Here is a 13023-nt window from a genome sequence, read left to right on the forward strand (position 1 = left end):
CAGGTCACTCGACCGAGTCGAAACCCGAACAATGGGCCCATTCAGCCTTAGGACGGGACGTTCTTTCCCCTGGCGGTGCCTGCGTTAACAGCGGCAGCGGGCCTCTGGGGGGCACCAAACAAATCGAGCCACCCTCCTGCATTCCCGCTGCTGCACCGGCTTGTCACCCTGCAGAACTCGACAGGGTCAACAGGTTGACCGGTGAGCCGTCATGCAAAGTGCGTGCATCATCAGAGTTGCGATCTAACATTATAAGGTACGGGAACCACCTTTTTCAACCTGGGTACCGAGTCCAAAAGTGTGACGGTGATGAACCCCCCCCCCCCCCCATCCATCCATCCATGATCCATCACCCCCCCGTTCTAACCTCGATCTCCCCCAATCCATACCCCCCAATCACCCCCAATTCCCCTACTTGGGCACCTTTTATCCTCCCACCAAGGGGAAAAAAGCAAAAATTCTTCAACCCACCATCCCGCTGTGAGACATTTTCAAGACCCTTACTCCCGGTGTCGGCGCCATACACACACAATTGGCTGAGTTCTGACTTTTTTCCTTGCCCCGCAGGCCACTTTCGAGGGTTGCTGTTCGCTCAACCCAAGCTCTCAAAGAGGAAAGGAGGGGGGTGTGAAGGACAGGGGGGCATGACATTGGCGCGGTAATGCCACCGAAGGGTCGTCGTGGTCTCAGAAGAGAATCATCTCGTTGCCGCTGTTTGTCGTGCTATTAGCCGTTATCATCATCATCATCGCTAGACGAAGGGGCCACCCCTCTCACGGTTTCACCAACCCCCCCCCCTTGGTTCTAACCGCGACGACATTCCACACACCTTGCACCTGTAAAAGGACGGCACTGAACGGGAGAAGACAGACGAGAGGAAAGTTCCCAGAAAAGAAAAGAAGAAGAAGAAGAAACGACGAAGGCACAGAAACCAAAAAACGAACCATGACGTCCACCTCCATGACCTACACCTTCTCGCCGGAGCAGCACGGGCACCTGGTGCCGTACATCGCGGCGCTGCACGCGTCGTGCATCACGCTGGACCACATGGTCGGGCCCTTCCTGCCGCCCCTGACCAACGAGAAGCTGCTGCCGTGGTGGAAGGAGCGCATCGCCGAGGCCGCCGGCGCCACCCGCATCATCGTCCTGCTGCTGCCCGAGACCAAGCCGGGCAAGAAGCCCCTCGGCACCGACCTGCGCGGCCTCGCCATGCTCAAGCTGGCCGAGACCGAGACGGGCTCCTTCCGCGGCCACATCGACGCCGTCCTCGTCGACCGCCGCCACCGCCGCCAGGGCGGCGCCCGCTCCCTAGTGGCTGCGCTGGAGTATGAGGCCGCGAAGAAGGGGCGCTCGTTGCTGGTGCGTTTTCCCCGTCTGAAGGGGGGGGGTTGTGGGTGTGTGTGATGGGGTGTTTCTGTGCGTGCTAACCCGCCGGCAGCTTGTCGACACCGAGACGGACAGCGTGGCCGAGATGGCCTTCAAGAAGCTGGACTACACCGAGATCGGCAAGGTGCCGCACTTCAGTCGGGCGCTGCCAAACGGCAAGAAGGGCGAGACCTTCTTTTACAAGGAATTTCTGCCGTCGTCGCCATAAACTGTTGTCGCGGGTGCTTCTGGCTTTTGTCCCTTCGGCTTGCTGGGCGTTGGTGGTGATAGGGATCTAGATGGACGAGGCCCACGCTTCTGCAGGATTTCTTTTCATGGCTTTTTCTTTACCTTTTGTTGCAAGCCCTGGACCACACAGAGTTTACGTTTGAAGTTTGCTAAAGAAAAAAGTTTGCTTTCTCTCTTATCCATGAGAATCCGGTTCCTGCGCTAGCCACACAAGTCCATATTTTCTGTACATACAACCATACAAGAGAGCGAACGAACCGACCGTTTGAGCGTCTCTTTTAAAGCATACTTTGTTTCTACCCAGTAGTTCTTTATCAACATTTCCCACGTCGTCGAATGCCACTCCGCCGAACCTCGCTATAGGGCAGCTTCTCCTGCGGCCCGTTTTGCGGCCTGCCCGACCCAGCGTGTCACTCGTCCACAGACACCACCCTCTGACGTTAGTGGCATTTTTGTAATATGCAGCCATGCGATGGGGATCCAATTGGCGAATTAGACGTTGCACGTCGAGAGAATCGAGCGTCTCGCCTCTGCACCTACCCGTTTGTATGTTACCCCTAGTCATTCGCTGTTTACGTGTAGATTGTATGAGATTTGGCACCGAACTTCCAACATAACTATTCACTGTACAGTATGCAAAGTTAGCACTTTCGTCTCCGACCCCTCCGGTAGTCAGCGGAGAGAAAGTATTGTGGCTGTGTCAAACTCTGACCGACTCGGACATGTCAAGATCATGTATGTCTCACCCGAAGCTCGAACAAGGCCGAGAGGATGTGCGATACCAGACACGACAGAAGTGGAGGAAACCCTCAGATGCCTATCCAAAAACCGACCCCCAAATATAGGTAGTTACCAACCTTCCCTCCTGACATGACAGCATGCAGTGGTGACTCAACGCTATTACCTTGAAGACCCATTGCAGTCCGTGGTGACCCGTCAAATATGGCCGTGCCACCTCGCAAACTCAACCCAGCTGGGGGCGAAGTGTCACTCACTACCAACCAACCCCGATCACGGCGGCTCTGGAATGTAGCACCCGATATCCGCCGTGCATCCGAGCATCTGACACGAGGTCTCACAGCCCAACGCCGACCAATGCAGAAACAGCCCGACGAGCCCGACTAACCAGATGCAGCCAACCAAATCGACAAACCAGTGTGAAGACTTCCTCAGTCGCTGTGCCCAATAGCAAGGGAGTCGGACCTCAAACGGCCTAACCGAGAAAACACAGATTGATGTTGCGTACGAGGTAAACCGACACATTACCAACAGCTACGATGACAACGTACCGCCACAGCCACAGCCAAACCCTGTAAACCAAAAACTCCATGTCTACATACAACACACCGACCAAGAGCTAAGCGCAAACAGAAAACAGTTCTCAAGAAAAGAGGAGCGCCTCTAAGCCAGGAATAAGATATTAGTATGCAACACCGGCAGCCCGATCCCTCCCCCCGCCCCCTGCCAACATCCATCCATCCATCCACTTGTCCAGACACCCAGAAAAGCCGACCTCATCCAGCCAAGTGTTATACACACCATTGTTGTATACGGCAAAAAAACAAACAAAAAAAGACCCCGAATTATCGTCCGAAGCCCAGCCCCGACCCAACCCATCCATCCATCCATCCTACCCCCACCCCATCCAAGTCTTCTTCTTTTTTTTTTTTCCCCTCCATCCCTAGTCCACCTTGTTGCCGTTAGCCGAAACGCCCAGGAGCGGCGCCTTGTTAGCGGCGTCGTCGAGGCGGAAGTGGCCGCCGCCGCCGCCCCTCGCCGACTTCCTTATCCGGCCGCGGAAGAGCGAGAGGCAGCCGAAGGCGATGCCGAGCACGCAGCCCGAGCTGAGGTAGGGGTGCTCCTTGAAGGTGGTCTTGACGTCGAAGACGATCTTCTCGAAAAAGCCGATGGTCAGCTTCGGCTTGAGCTTGGGCGGGCTCGCCGTCACCTTGTTGATGGTCTCGAGGATGGACGTGCGCGAGGGGACGATCGGGTTGCCCGTGCTGGTCTGGTCCCAGTAGCGCCGGTTCTGTGAGGGGGGAGGCGGGGGTTAGCATTTGCTTGCTTGCGATCTGTGTGGCCCGAGGAGTTCCGGGTAAAACTTACGTCCTCGTCGTTGATGATGACCCTGTCGCCGTCCTTGATGTCGATGCCGTACGTGGTGCGGATCCACTTCCGCCAGAAGGCGCCATCGACCCATGCGAACGTGACCTCCTTGCGGTCCGACCGATCCATGTTGATTCTAATGTTCTTTGCATTGCGAGCCGCCCGGTGGTCGTCGCGGTCCTCGGCCTCCTCGATGCGCAGCTGCTTAGCGTCGCGCAGCTCCTGCCGCTCGAGCTGGAACAGCTGGATCTGCTTGTCCATCCACTCGTTGGCCGCGCTCTTCATCTCCCGGATGGCGCCCTGGAACGAGTCCTGGTTCTCCCTGTTCAGAATCCCAAGAACGACGATCCTGCCGTCCATGACCTCGCGCGCGTTGGAGGCGGTCAGCTCCGGCACCAGAGGCAGCCAGACGGACTTGACCCAGTTCATCAGCAGGTGGGTCTCGCGCATCTCTCTCGGGCTGAGCGGGGGGTAGTAGGTAGCCCGCCCTTCGCGCGCCACGAGCAGCCGCGGCCACGTGGTAATCTTAAACCGGTCGTACAGCTTAGGGTCCCGTGTCCTGACCAGCTTTCCGCGGCCGATCAGGCTCAGAGGCAGGCGCTCGAGCGCATTGAAATCCTCGGTGGTGGTGGCGTGGTCGTAAAAGTACAGGAAGATGACCTCCTCCTTCTCCTCGAGAGCCTTGAACGACTCGGCGTCGACGTCTTGGATGCCGCTGGCGAGGTCGATGGCCTTCTCGGCATACTGGATAAAGTCGCCCAGGCCACGGAGACCCTGGTATTCGACGCGCTCGCCGCCCCTGAAGAAAAGGAAGGTCGGGTAGCCCCTGACGCCGACGTTCTTGCACAGCTGGGGGTCGGCATCGCAGTTAACCTCGCCAATGTTGAGCCGGCCCTTGACTTCCTTGGCCAGCTGCTCCCAGTTCGGCTTGATGCTCAAGCAGTGGTGGCACCACGGCGCATAGAACTTGACGAACCAGGGCTCGTGCGTCATGGTCACCAAGCTCTTAAAAGTGTCGGCCGTCAGCGCCACCGAAATGCCGTTAGGATTCGGTTCCGTCTTCGGCGTCAGGATCTTCTGCTGGGGTGGGTTGTATGCAACCGAAGCGTACTTCGGGCTTGTTGTCTCTTCAGACTTGGCTGGGGCCTCGGGGATCGGTGGAGCGGGAGCCACTTTGCTCCTCGCCTCGTCCTTCTCATCGGCGGGGCTCCTCGCGTCCGGTTCGGTCTTGTCGGCCGGTTTGCTGTTCGAACCGGGGGACGATTGGGCGCCAGGTTCCGGTAGCTCGAGCGCAGCAGGGCGTGTCCCCGGCTTCGCTTTCTCCAGAGCATCTTCCACCGCGCCGCTCAAGACGCTCATGGCTTTGACACCCTTGAAGGTGACAATTGGTTCGCCGTCCTCGTAGAGGATGGTGGTCGGCCATGACGAAACTTTGTGCTTCGAGCACAGGTCGTTGTATGCGACGCAGTTGATGTCGGCAAATCGGAAGCCGTAAAAATCGGCAAAGTCGGCGTCCTTGGGCGCGCTCCCGGCGGGCGATGAGGTGTGGTAGAATTCGTACAACGTCTGGAATGTCGGAGCATAATCGATACAATGCGGGCAGTACGGGCTGGGAACATCAGCACGCGTGTCATGTAGCGTGGGACAAGCTAGTTACCTGTAATGCTTGACCATCAAGTACTTGGACGCCTTATGCTCTTTCTCCCAGTTGTCGGGGGTCAACTCGAGCATCGGCGGCACCTTTTTCCCATTGAAAAGCGTGTCTACCTTGGCCGGCTCGTCCTCGTCGTCGTCCAACTCTGGCGATTGCGCAACGACCAGCGCAGCCGCCCCAAATAGCAATGTCAAGTCGAAGAACCGCATCTTGTCGCCCCTCTTCTACCGTGTGATGAAGCCAAGAATAATCGCCCTACGCCGGGTTGCAGGCGGGCCACGTTGTATGTGTTCGCAACCAGGGTCAAATTTGGAGGTTTGGCGAAAGCTTATCGAGACCGAAGCCTAGCCAGACATCGGGAACACTGTGTGGGAACCGACAGCTCGGGCGCTGGGACAAGACAAGTTCCGGCTCGAGTGATACGGATACCTGATGGTGAATACCGCAGATGTACGAAGTAGGTTGCTCTCTCTCTCTAAAATCTCGGCCCGCCTTGTCTCGTTTTTAGGGGGTCATAACTCGTGGGCGGTGCGGGAATGCAGCAAATGAGGATGCGTTCAGGAGACGACTCGATTTACGGGCCAGTCAGGATTTCCGACACGTTTGTTGCTGCAGTCTGGCCAGGTCCATGGTGTGCCGCCTCAATTTCCAGGCATTTTGCCCAGCCGCTAGCGCCGCACCAGAAGGATTCCCCACGAATTCCCTTGTCTTTGTAACGGCTCGACGTGGCAGCTGGCAGCTGGTGTCAAGGACTGACAGCAGAAAGGCAGCCATTGCTCCTCAACCTCGAATGTCCGAACATCAAGAACCTGTAACCATGCACCTACCTCAGAGACCAAGTGGATTTTTTAAGCAAAAAAACACTTGGTTTCTGTCCGCCGTTCGTTCTTTTAAAGCAACCATGGATCGATCAAACAAAAGGCCAGCGCCAGATGGCGACTGTGACGAACCGACTGGGAAGAACACGCCAGTCTCTCTCACACATCCCGTTAGCCCTCCCTTGAAAAGGCGTCAACTTGCACCGTCACCAAAGGGAAAAAAGGATACTGTGCCACCATCAACGTCAACTCGCGTATTCAAGTCCCCGTTCCAGCTCACCAAGATTCGGGATCTACCTCCAGAGATGAACAAAGATACGGTCACACTCAAGGACATCCTAGGTGACCCGCTAATTTCAGAATGCTGGGAGTTCAACTATCTTCATGACATAGACTTCCTCATGTCTGCCTTTGACCAGGACGTTCGTCATCTCGTCAAAGTTCATGTGGTTCATGGGTTTTGGAAGAAGGAGGACCCAAGCAGGCTGAAGCTGCAGGTAGGCAGGCCTCCCACTCTTCTACCGCATGTCAAGCGAACAGAGCTGCTCTCTTTCTCACATCGTCCATCTCTCTTCTTGTCAAGTCCTAACTTATGTCAGGAAGCGGCATCCCGCTTCCCAAATGTCACTCTTCACAATGCCTTTCTCCCTGAGATGTTTGGCACCCACCACTCCAAGATGATGATCCTCCTCCGGCACGATGAGACAGCCCAGATCGTCATACACACAGCCAACCTGATTGTCCGTGACTGGGCCAACATGACCCAGGCTGCCTGGCGCTCGCCGAGCCTTCCTCTCATGGAGCCCCCACAGCAGGATGCCAGCCAGGAGGAAGCCAAGATCGGCAGCGGAGCCAAGTTCAAGATGGACTTACTTAACTACCTTAGAGCCTACGACACCCGTAGGACCACCTGCAAGCCCATCATCGAGCAATTATCCAAGTATGACTTCTCCGCAATCCGGGGTTCACTCATCGCCAGCGTGCCGGGTCGACACAGACTCGACGACCCCTCGCCCACCAGATGGGGTTGGGCAGCAATGGCGCAAGCCCTCCAAGCCGTTCCCGTTTCCCCAACAAAACCCGAGATCGCCATCCAGATCTCCTCCATCGCAACGCTCGGCCCAACAGACACCTGGCTCAAAAACACCCTCTTCCGCTCCCTCAGCGGCGGCAAAAACACCACCACCGCCACCGCCGCCGCCGCCGCCACTACCCCCCAACCACCCTCCTTCAAAGTCGTCTTCCCCACCCCAGACGAGATCCGCAAGTCACTCGACGGGTACGGCTCCGGCGGCTCGATCCACACCAAGACACAATCAGCACAGCAAGCGAAGCAACTCACCTACCTAAAACCCATCTTCCACCACTGGGCCAACGACTCCGCCAACGGCACCCAACTCGTAGACACTACAACCATCCACGAAGCCGGCCGGAAACGCGCGGCGCCACACATCAAGACATACATCCGTTACGGCAGCAACAGCAACAGCAACAGCAACAGCAACAGCAGCAACAGCAGCAGCAACGACGCGCCGGTGCCAGCCGCCCCTCCCTCTGTCGACTGGGCGCTGGTCACGTCAGCCAACCTGTCCAAGCAGGCGTGGGGCGACGCGGTCAGTCCCCAGGGCGAGGTACGCATTGCGTCGTACGAGATTGGAGTTCTCGTCTGGCCGGGGCTGTATGCCGAGGGCGCGACCATGACGCCGACTTTCCTGACGGATTCGCTAGGGGACGGGGAGGGGGAGGTGGTGCAGGAGGGGAAGGCTGCTGTCGTGGCGTTGCGCGTGCCGTATAACCTGCCGCTGCAGGCGTATGGGGTGGGGGAGGTGCCGTGGGTTGCGACGGCGAGGCATCTGGAGCCGGACTGGATGGGGCAGGTTTGGCAGCATGGCTAAGTGCCTCAGGGACGTGGTTGGGTTGGCTTGGCCGGCGTCACTTGGCTGGTGGAAAGAGGGGCTTGTCCAGAGGAACACAGTACTTGCTTGCTACGAATGCAGAAAACCCAGTGCTAGCCCCTGGCTTCCGTGATTGCCACATAAAAATGCTTCTTCACGCGCAGTCCCCCCCCCAACCCTGTGCCGCATCTATGAACTACCGACAGCCTCAGGCTTCTTGCTCGCGTCGAATCCGTACGTGGTTTTCATCTCCTCGACCTTGGCGACGTATTTCTCCTGGGCATCCTCGGCCGAGATACCGTCGTCGACGGCATCCCGCCAGGCCTTCAACTTGGCCTTGCCCTGCGGTGTGTGTTAGTCCGGGTCTATTTTCCGGATACGGAAAGGGGGCGGGTGATGACTTGCCTTAAGGTCGAACATGCCCGGCGCAGGAGCCGCCTCGATGTTCTCGCCCGTTCCGACCTTGTAGAGAGCTACCGTCATGTCAGTAAGTGTAGCTGCAGAATGTACTGAGGCCTGGGCGCACCGTAAATCTCGAGGAGGTCCTCGTTGCTCGGCTTCGACGTCAACTGCTTGCTCTCTTCGGCAGCCTTCTTGAACGCGGGGCTTTGGGTAACGGCCATTTCGACGGAATGCGTGATCTGAGTGGTGGCAGTAGTGTGTTTGGTTCTAAGCCGTAGTTTTTGCTCGGAATCTTGTCGAAAACAAAGATCGTTTGCAACAGTTGATGTTGTTGTTGAGGAGACCGCGGATGTTTGTTGAGGGTTTGGCGGGGTCAAGGGGTTCAGGCGCGGGGTCGGTTCTGAGTTGGCACCCTCTGGCCAAAAAAAGCCGAACTAGGAAGGAAATCGAGGAATCGAGCAAAAAGAACAGATGAAAGGAAACAGAGCAAAAGAACAGATAAAAGGAAACAGAGCAAAAGAAATTAAATAAAAGAAATGGGGCAAAATAAAAGTAAATGGAGTATATCCAGTTTCTTTAGACTTGAGGATGGCTTTCGTTTTAATCCTACAGCCGAGGTCTTGAAGTTTCCGTGGTCGACACCTGCACTTGGAGTTCGGAGTTTTTTGGAGTAAAGGTGGTCGGCAAGGGAGGGGCAGCTTGTGACCGACCTCCAGCAGGTCGAGGTCACCTCCCTAAGTTTGGCGAATCAAACCTTGGAAGACGGCCCAAATGGAGCTCAACGGGTGCTATTGCCGCTAACAAGGCGGCCGTGGTCCGCCATCCTAGATAAACCTCGGTTACTTACTTATATTTTTTGTTTTGGCATATTCAGTCATATTGTGGGAACTGAAAAAAAGAAACGGGAGAAACACCGAGGGTTTTCATTCTATGCGACCGCAGCCGCCCCCGGCGGGGACGTCCGGACCTGGGCGGCGGCGAGCTGGGCACTGCCAATGACAACCAGGCCTGAACCTACCTAGATATATTATTACCTTGATATATATTATCTCTACAGAAGCGTCCATGCTAGGTACTTTCCCGACAGCTAACTGTGGATTAAGGACGAGCTTGCTTAAGAAACACCAAGTTGTAGCAAGGACGCGGTAGTAGGAGGGTGGTAACCAAGATATTAAAATGCCTCTGAAGCTGAAATGCTTTGAAGACTAGTCCTATCACCATTGTGTGGGATGATATAACAGGCTTCCCAGGGGCAGTAACGGCCTGATGGATGTCAAAGGTGGTAGTCAACCACCCCATCATGGTGGCTGCAGGTACCTGGATATAAGCAATTTACATACTCGACTACCTAGGTAGTCCCTGGAATTCCCGGTAGGTACGTGATATAGGAACACCTCTCGAATGTTGTGGCCTGGTCAATGATGCAGTCTGACGCCCACAGTTGGATCATGATGCTATACCTCCATAATCAATGACGCACAAAGTCGAACGCATACCATCAGATGTACGCAGTTGGATCCACACAAATTGAGTATAAGGTCGACAGCGCCATACTTACAGCGGGTATTGCTCCCACCTCAACCTCTTCTCTAGCACCAATGCCCGACCCGACAGAAAAGAAGCCACCAACGAACTCAACCCAGCACAGAATTCAGATCTCGGAACCAAGTCAGGACAAAATCCCTCCTCATGATGACTCTCATTATCGCCACCATGGTGTACCATTACTATCTATTCCTAGAACATCGACTCAAGGACGCTTACCTCGTCCACCTCTGCAAAGAGGCGCAGAGGACAGGCCAGACAACAGCCATTTTCACCCAGTCTGTTTCCGAGACGCGTCGAGTCTCCCGTCTGCTCGACGCTCTCAAGATAGGCGTCGTTTCCCTCCAAATCGACCTTTCGCCATCAGCGCGAGCAGCTTCTTTAGACAAGCTCCGCCGCAAGGAGTGCCATGCCCTTGTGACAACGGACGTTGCGGCCACCCTTGGTCCCATCCCTGACGTTGACCGTATCATCAACCTCACCCTCACATGGAAAATGAACCCCGAGATATATACCAAACGCGCCAGTCACATAGGTCATGCCGGTACTTCGGGGCAGGTTATGACCTTTGTTACACAATAGTAAGTTCAGGCGCTCCCATCCATTTTACGAATTTCCTCTAGCCGGCCAAGTTAACATGTTGCCCACAGCGATATGGAGGTCTACGACCGCCAAAACAAAGTTCTGGGCGTGCCCTTGGTAGAATATACCGTCGATATGGATTCGGTCATGTCCTGTAGGGAGCAGGTGGAAGAGGCTGCGCTTGAGGACCCTTCGTTGAGAGACACAGGCCTGCTGCGGGCAGGAGGGCGACTGAAGCCCGTCGGTCCCGAACGGGCTGCGAGTTCCACTTTGGGGTATTAGCTAATCTAAATAGGGTTAGCTTGTATCAGATCGCCCGGTAGCCATCCGATCCATGCCCGCTTTTGGAGCCGCAACTTCTGTTTGGTCTCGGCTTGTGATGTCGCAATGCAGGCGTCGCGGTGTTGTTCCCGGGCCCTCGACACCACCCATGGGCCGGCCATCCAAACCGCAACTCGAGTTGCTCCTTCCTGCGAATGCGGATGCGGTATAACACGGCCCAAGTATCCACTTCGATTTCAAGTAAGCCCAGAAATCCAAGCCACTCGCGACCTCAGGTTGCTCCCATATCCATCTACTTCTGAGCACATTGGGGAAGGCCGACGACAGCAGGCATGCGAAGCGCCAGGCCCGGATCAACGACAGGGATGTTTTGCGCTGCGGCAGGTCGCCGTCTCACCACAGCTTGGCGGTCGACGTCAAACGCGCGCTGGCATCCGACTTGACCATTCCGTCCTATAAAAGTATTACAAATGTACATGCGCGTAGCACAGGGATATTGTGTCAACTGGGCTCTGGTCCGAAAAGAAAAGATGGTCCCCAGGTCGGGGGGTTTGGGTTTGCCGTCGGAATCCTCCCCGGAGAACTCCGGTTCTTCCTCGTTTCCCTCTTCTTTTGTTGTGCTCGGGCTGGGAAAGCGCAAGACTCGGGTCGTACCGATAAGAAGGCGCGCCCCAGAAAAAAAAGAAACATACGTTGAACATTCAGCTTTTGATTTCCCAACTCCCCAAACTTACCCACCGCATTTCTCTCGAGCAGCCTGAAATCCTTCCTAGCCCAACATCACAACATCTTGCAAAATGTCGAAGACGGTCGTGATCCTCGGAGGCTCCATTGCCGGCCTCCACGTCGCCCACGCGCTCCTCAAAAAGCAGATTAAAGATACGAAGGTCATCCTCGTCTCCAAGGTACGTGCCCGACATCCGACAAGAGTCGATGAAGGACCGAGATTGTTACCAATCACGTGATTACTACTGTGGTGACCACGACTGACCGCTCTAGAACTCGCACTTCTACTGGAACCTGGCCTCCGTCCGTGCCATTATCCCCGGTCAGATCACGGATGAGCAGCTTTTCCAGCCGCTCCAGACCGCTCTCTCTCGGTATCCGGCCGAGTCCTGGGAACTTGTGATCGGCAGCGCATCCAAGGCGGACTTCGGTGCGAAGACGGTCGAGATCACGCTCCCCGACAACACAACCCGCGCTCTCCCCTACCATCAACTAGTCCTCGCCACTGGCGCCCGCTCATCTTCGCCAGACACCCCCTGGAAATCCCCGGGCACCTACGAGGAAACCCTCGCTAGCCTCCATGACACGGCTGCGCGGGTCACCAACGCCCAGCACATCGTCGTCGCTGGCGCCGGAAGCACGGGTATCGAGGTGGCCGGCGAGCTGGGCTATGAGTATGGCAAGACGAAGGAGATCATCCTGCTCTGCTCCGGCGACAAGGTCGCAGGCGGGAGCTCCCTCGCGGACGCCGCGGCCAACGAGCTGAAGAAGCTCAATGTCACCATCAAGTACGGCGCACACGTGCAAGAGACCCGTCCGGGTACGGGTGATGCCCAAGGCAAGACGGAGGTCGTCTTCACTGGCGGCGAGACGCTGGCCACGGACCTGTACCTCCCCACGACGGGCCTGATCCCCAACACCGAGTACATCCCGTCGCAGTTCCTCGGCCCCGGCGAGGTCGCCCGCCCTGTCCTGGTCGACGAATTCCTGCGGGTGCCGGAGACGGAGGAGGTGTGGGCGTGCGGCGACATTGTGAGCAAGCCGCGCGCGGGCTTCTTCATCACCCAGAAGCAGGCGATTAGCGTGGCCAAGAATGTGGAGGCCGCGTTGGCCGGGCTGAAGCCGACGGTCGCGAAGGGTCCGCCGATGGATATCCTTGCGTGCGCGGTCGGCCGCGAGAGGGGCGTCGGGCGGATCAATAACACGATCAAAATGCCGAGCTTCATGGTCTGGGCGGCCAAGGGGCGCACACTGGCGTTGCCGATGGTGAAGACCTATATTGATGGGAGTGTTGCCTGAGCCGTGGACTGAATAGATACCCGAGTTTGCATGCCGGAGTTTGCGGAGCGCTAGACAGGAACAGTTTATGGGCGGAATAGGGAATAGGCGCCCCTTAATT

At 56.5% G+C, this 13023-nt stretch overlaps 6 protein-coding genes across 6 annotated transcripts; 4 read left to right on the forward strand and 2 right to left on the reverse strand.

Moving 5' to 3' along the window:
* The first annotated feature begins 458 nt into the window (after positions 1-458).
* B0H64DRAFT_399247 (uncharacterized protein) lies at positions 459-1916 on the forward strand. Its single transcript, XM_062804005.1, has 2 exons — positions 459-1359; positions 1439-1916. Exons 1-2 carry the CDS (start codon positions 946-948, stop codon positions 1592-1594), a joined length of 570 nt encoding a protein of 189 aa, XP_062657503.1. The 5' UTR covers positions 459-945; the 3' UTR covers positions 1595-1916.
* A 1170-nt stretch (positions 1917-3086) lies between these two features.
* On the reverse strand, positions 3087-5970 carry B0H64DRAFT_177438 (thioredoxin-like protein). The gene is made up of 3 exons (XM_062798866.1): positions 5378-5970; positions 3721-5329; positions 3087-3643 (listed from the first exon to the last, which is right to left on the reverse strand). Exons 1-3 carry the CDS (start codon positions 5581-5583, stop codon positions 3296-3298), a joined length of 2163 nt encoding a protein of 720 aa, XP_062657504.1. The 5' UTR covers positions 5584-5970; the 3' UTR covers positions 3087-3295.
* A 160-nt stretch (positions 5971-6130) lies between these two features.
* B0H64DRAFT_399253 (tyrosyl-DNA phosphodiesterase-domain-containing protein) lies at positions 6131-8148 on the forward strand. Its single transcript, XM_062804006.1, has 2 exons — positions 6131-6689; positions 6792-8148. The coding sequence occupies exons 1-2, from the start codon at positions 6165-6167 to the stop codon at positions 8085-8087; spliced, it is 1821 nt and encodes a 606-aa protein (XP_062657505.1). The 5' UTR covers positions 6131-6164; the 3' UTR covers positions 8088-8148.
* Positions 8149-8893, reverse strand: B0H64DRAFT_399257 (acyl CoA binding protein-domain-containing protein). Its single transcript, XM_062804007.1, has 3 exons — positions 8614-8893; positions 8493-8560; positions 8149-8429 (listed from the first exon to the last, which is right to left on the reverse strand). The coding sequence occupies exons 1-3, from the start codon at positions 8708-8710 to the stop codon at positions 8277-8279; spliced, it is 318 nt and encodes a 105-aa protein (XP_062657506.1). The 5' UTR covers positions 8711-8893; the 3' UTR covers positions 8149-8276.
* Positions 8894-9944: 1051 nt separating this feature from the next.
* On the forward strand, positions 9945-10947 carry B0H64DRAFT_177526 (P-loop containing nucleoside triphosphate hydrolase protein). The gene is made up of 2 exons (XM_062798867.1): positions 9945-10615; positions 10685-10947. The coding sequence occupies exons 1-2, from the start codon at positions 10179-10181 to the stop codon at positions 10896-10898; spliced, it is 651 nt and encodes a 216-aa protein (XP_062657507.1). The 5' UTR covers positions 9945-10178; the 3' UTR covers positions 10899-10947.
* A 748-nt stretch (positions 10948-11695) lies between these two features.
* Positions 11696-12923, forward strand: B0H64DRAFT_418045 (uncharacterized protein; the record flags this gene model as incomplete). The annotated part of the gene is made up of 2 exons (XM_062805290.1): positions 11696-11803; positions 11898-12923. 2 exons carry the CDS (start codon positions 11696-11698, stop codon positions 12921-12923), a joined length of 1134 nt encoding a protein of 377 aa, XP_062657508.1.
* Positions 12924-13023: the final 100 nt, after the last annotated feature.

Source organism: Chaetomium fimeti (genome assembly GCF_033439085.1).
Source record: "Chaetomium fimeti strain CBS 168.71 chromosome Unknown B0H64scaffold_5, whole genome shotgun sequence".
Taxonomy (NCBI): Eukaryota; Fungi; Ascomycota; class Sordariomycetes; order Sordariales; family Chaetomiaceae; genus Chaetomium; species Chaetomium fimeti.

Excerpts from the sequence above, each read along its gene's own strand:
- B0H64DRAFT_177526 (XM_062798867.1), top strand. The coding sequence starts at position 10,179 with ATGATGACTCTCATTATCGCCACCATGGTGTACCATTACTATCTATTC. Across the intron at positions 10,616-10,684 it reads ATGACCTTTGTTACACAATA|CGATATGGAGGTCTACGACC; the intron begins GTAAGTTCAGGC and ends TGTTGCCCACAG.
- B0H64DRAFT_399247 (XM_062804005.1), top strand. The coding sequence starts at position 946 with ATGACGTCCACCTCCATGACCTACACCTTCTCGCCGGAGCAGCACGGG. Across the intron at positions 1,360-1,438 it reads AGAAGGGGCGCTCGTTGCTG|CTTGTCGACACCGAGACGGA; the intron begins GTGCGTTTTCCC and ends ACCCGCCGGCAG.
- B0H64DRAFT_399253 (XM_062804006.1), top strand. The coding sequence starts at position 6,165 with ATGTCCGAACATCAAGAACCTGTAACCATGCACCTACCTCAGAGACCA. Across the intron at positions 6,690-6,791 it reads CAAGCAGGCTGAAGCTGCAG|GAAGCGGCATCCCGCTTCCC; the intron begins GTAGGCAGGCCT and ends AACTTATGTCAG.
- B0H64DRAFT_399257 (XM_062804007.1), bottom strand. The coding sequence starts at position 8,710 with ATGGCCGTTACCCAAAGCCCCGCGTTCAAGAAGGCTGCCGAAGAGAGC. Across the intron at positions 8,561-8,613 it reads GGACCTCCTCGAGATTTACG|CTCTCTACAAGGTCGGAACG; the intron begins GTGCGCCCAGGC and ends ACATGACGGTAG. Across the intron at positions 8,430-8,492 it reads CGGGCATGTTCGACCTTAAG|GGCAAGGCCAAGTTGAAGGC; the intron begins GCAAGTCATCAC and ends CACACACCGCAG.
- B0H64DRAFT_177438 (XM_062798866.1), bottom strand. The coding sequence starts at position 5,583 with ATGCGGTTCTTCGACTTGACATTGCTATTTGGGGCGGCTGCGCTGGTC. Across the intron at positions 5,330-5,377 it reads TTGATGGTCAAGCATTACAG|CCCGTACTGCCCGCATTGTA; the intron begins GTAACTAGCTTG and ends TGATGTTCCCAG. Across the intron at positions 3,644-3,720 it reads TCATCATCAACGACGAGGAC|AACCGGCGCTACTGGGACCA; the intron begins GTAAGTTTTACC and ends CCCCCCTCACAG.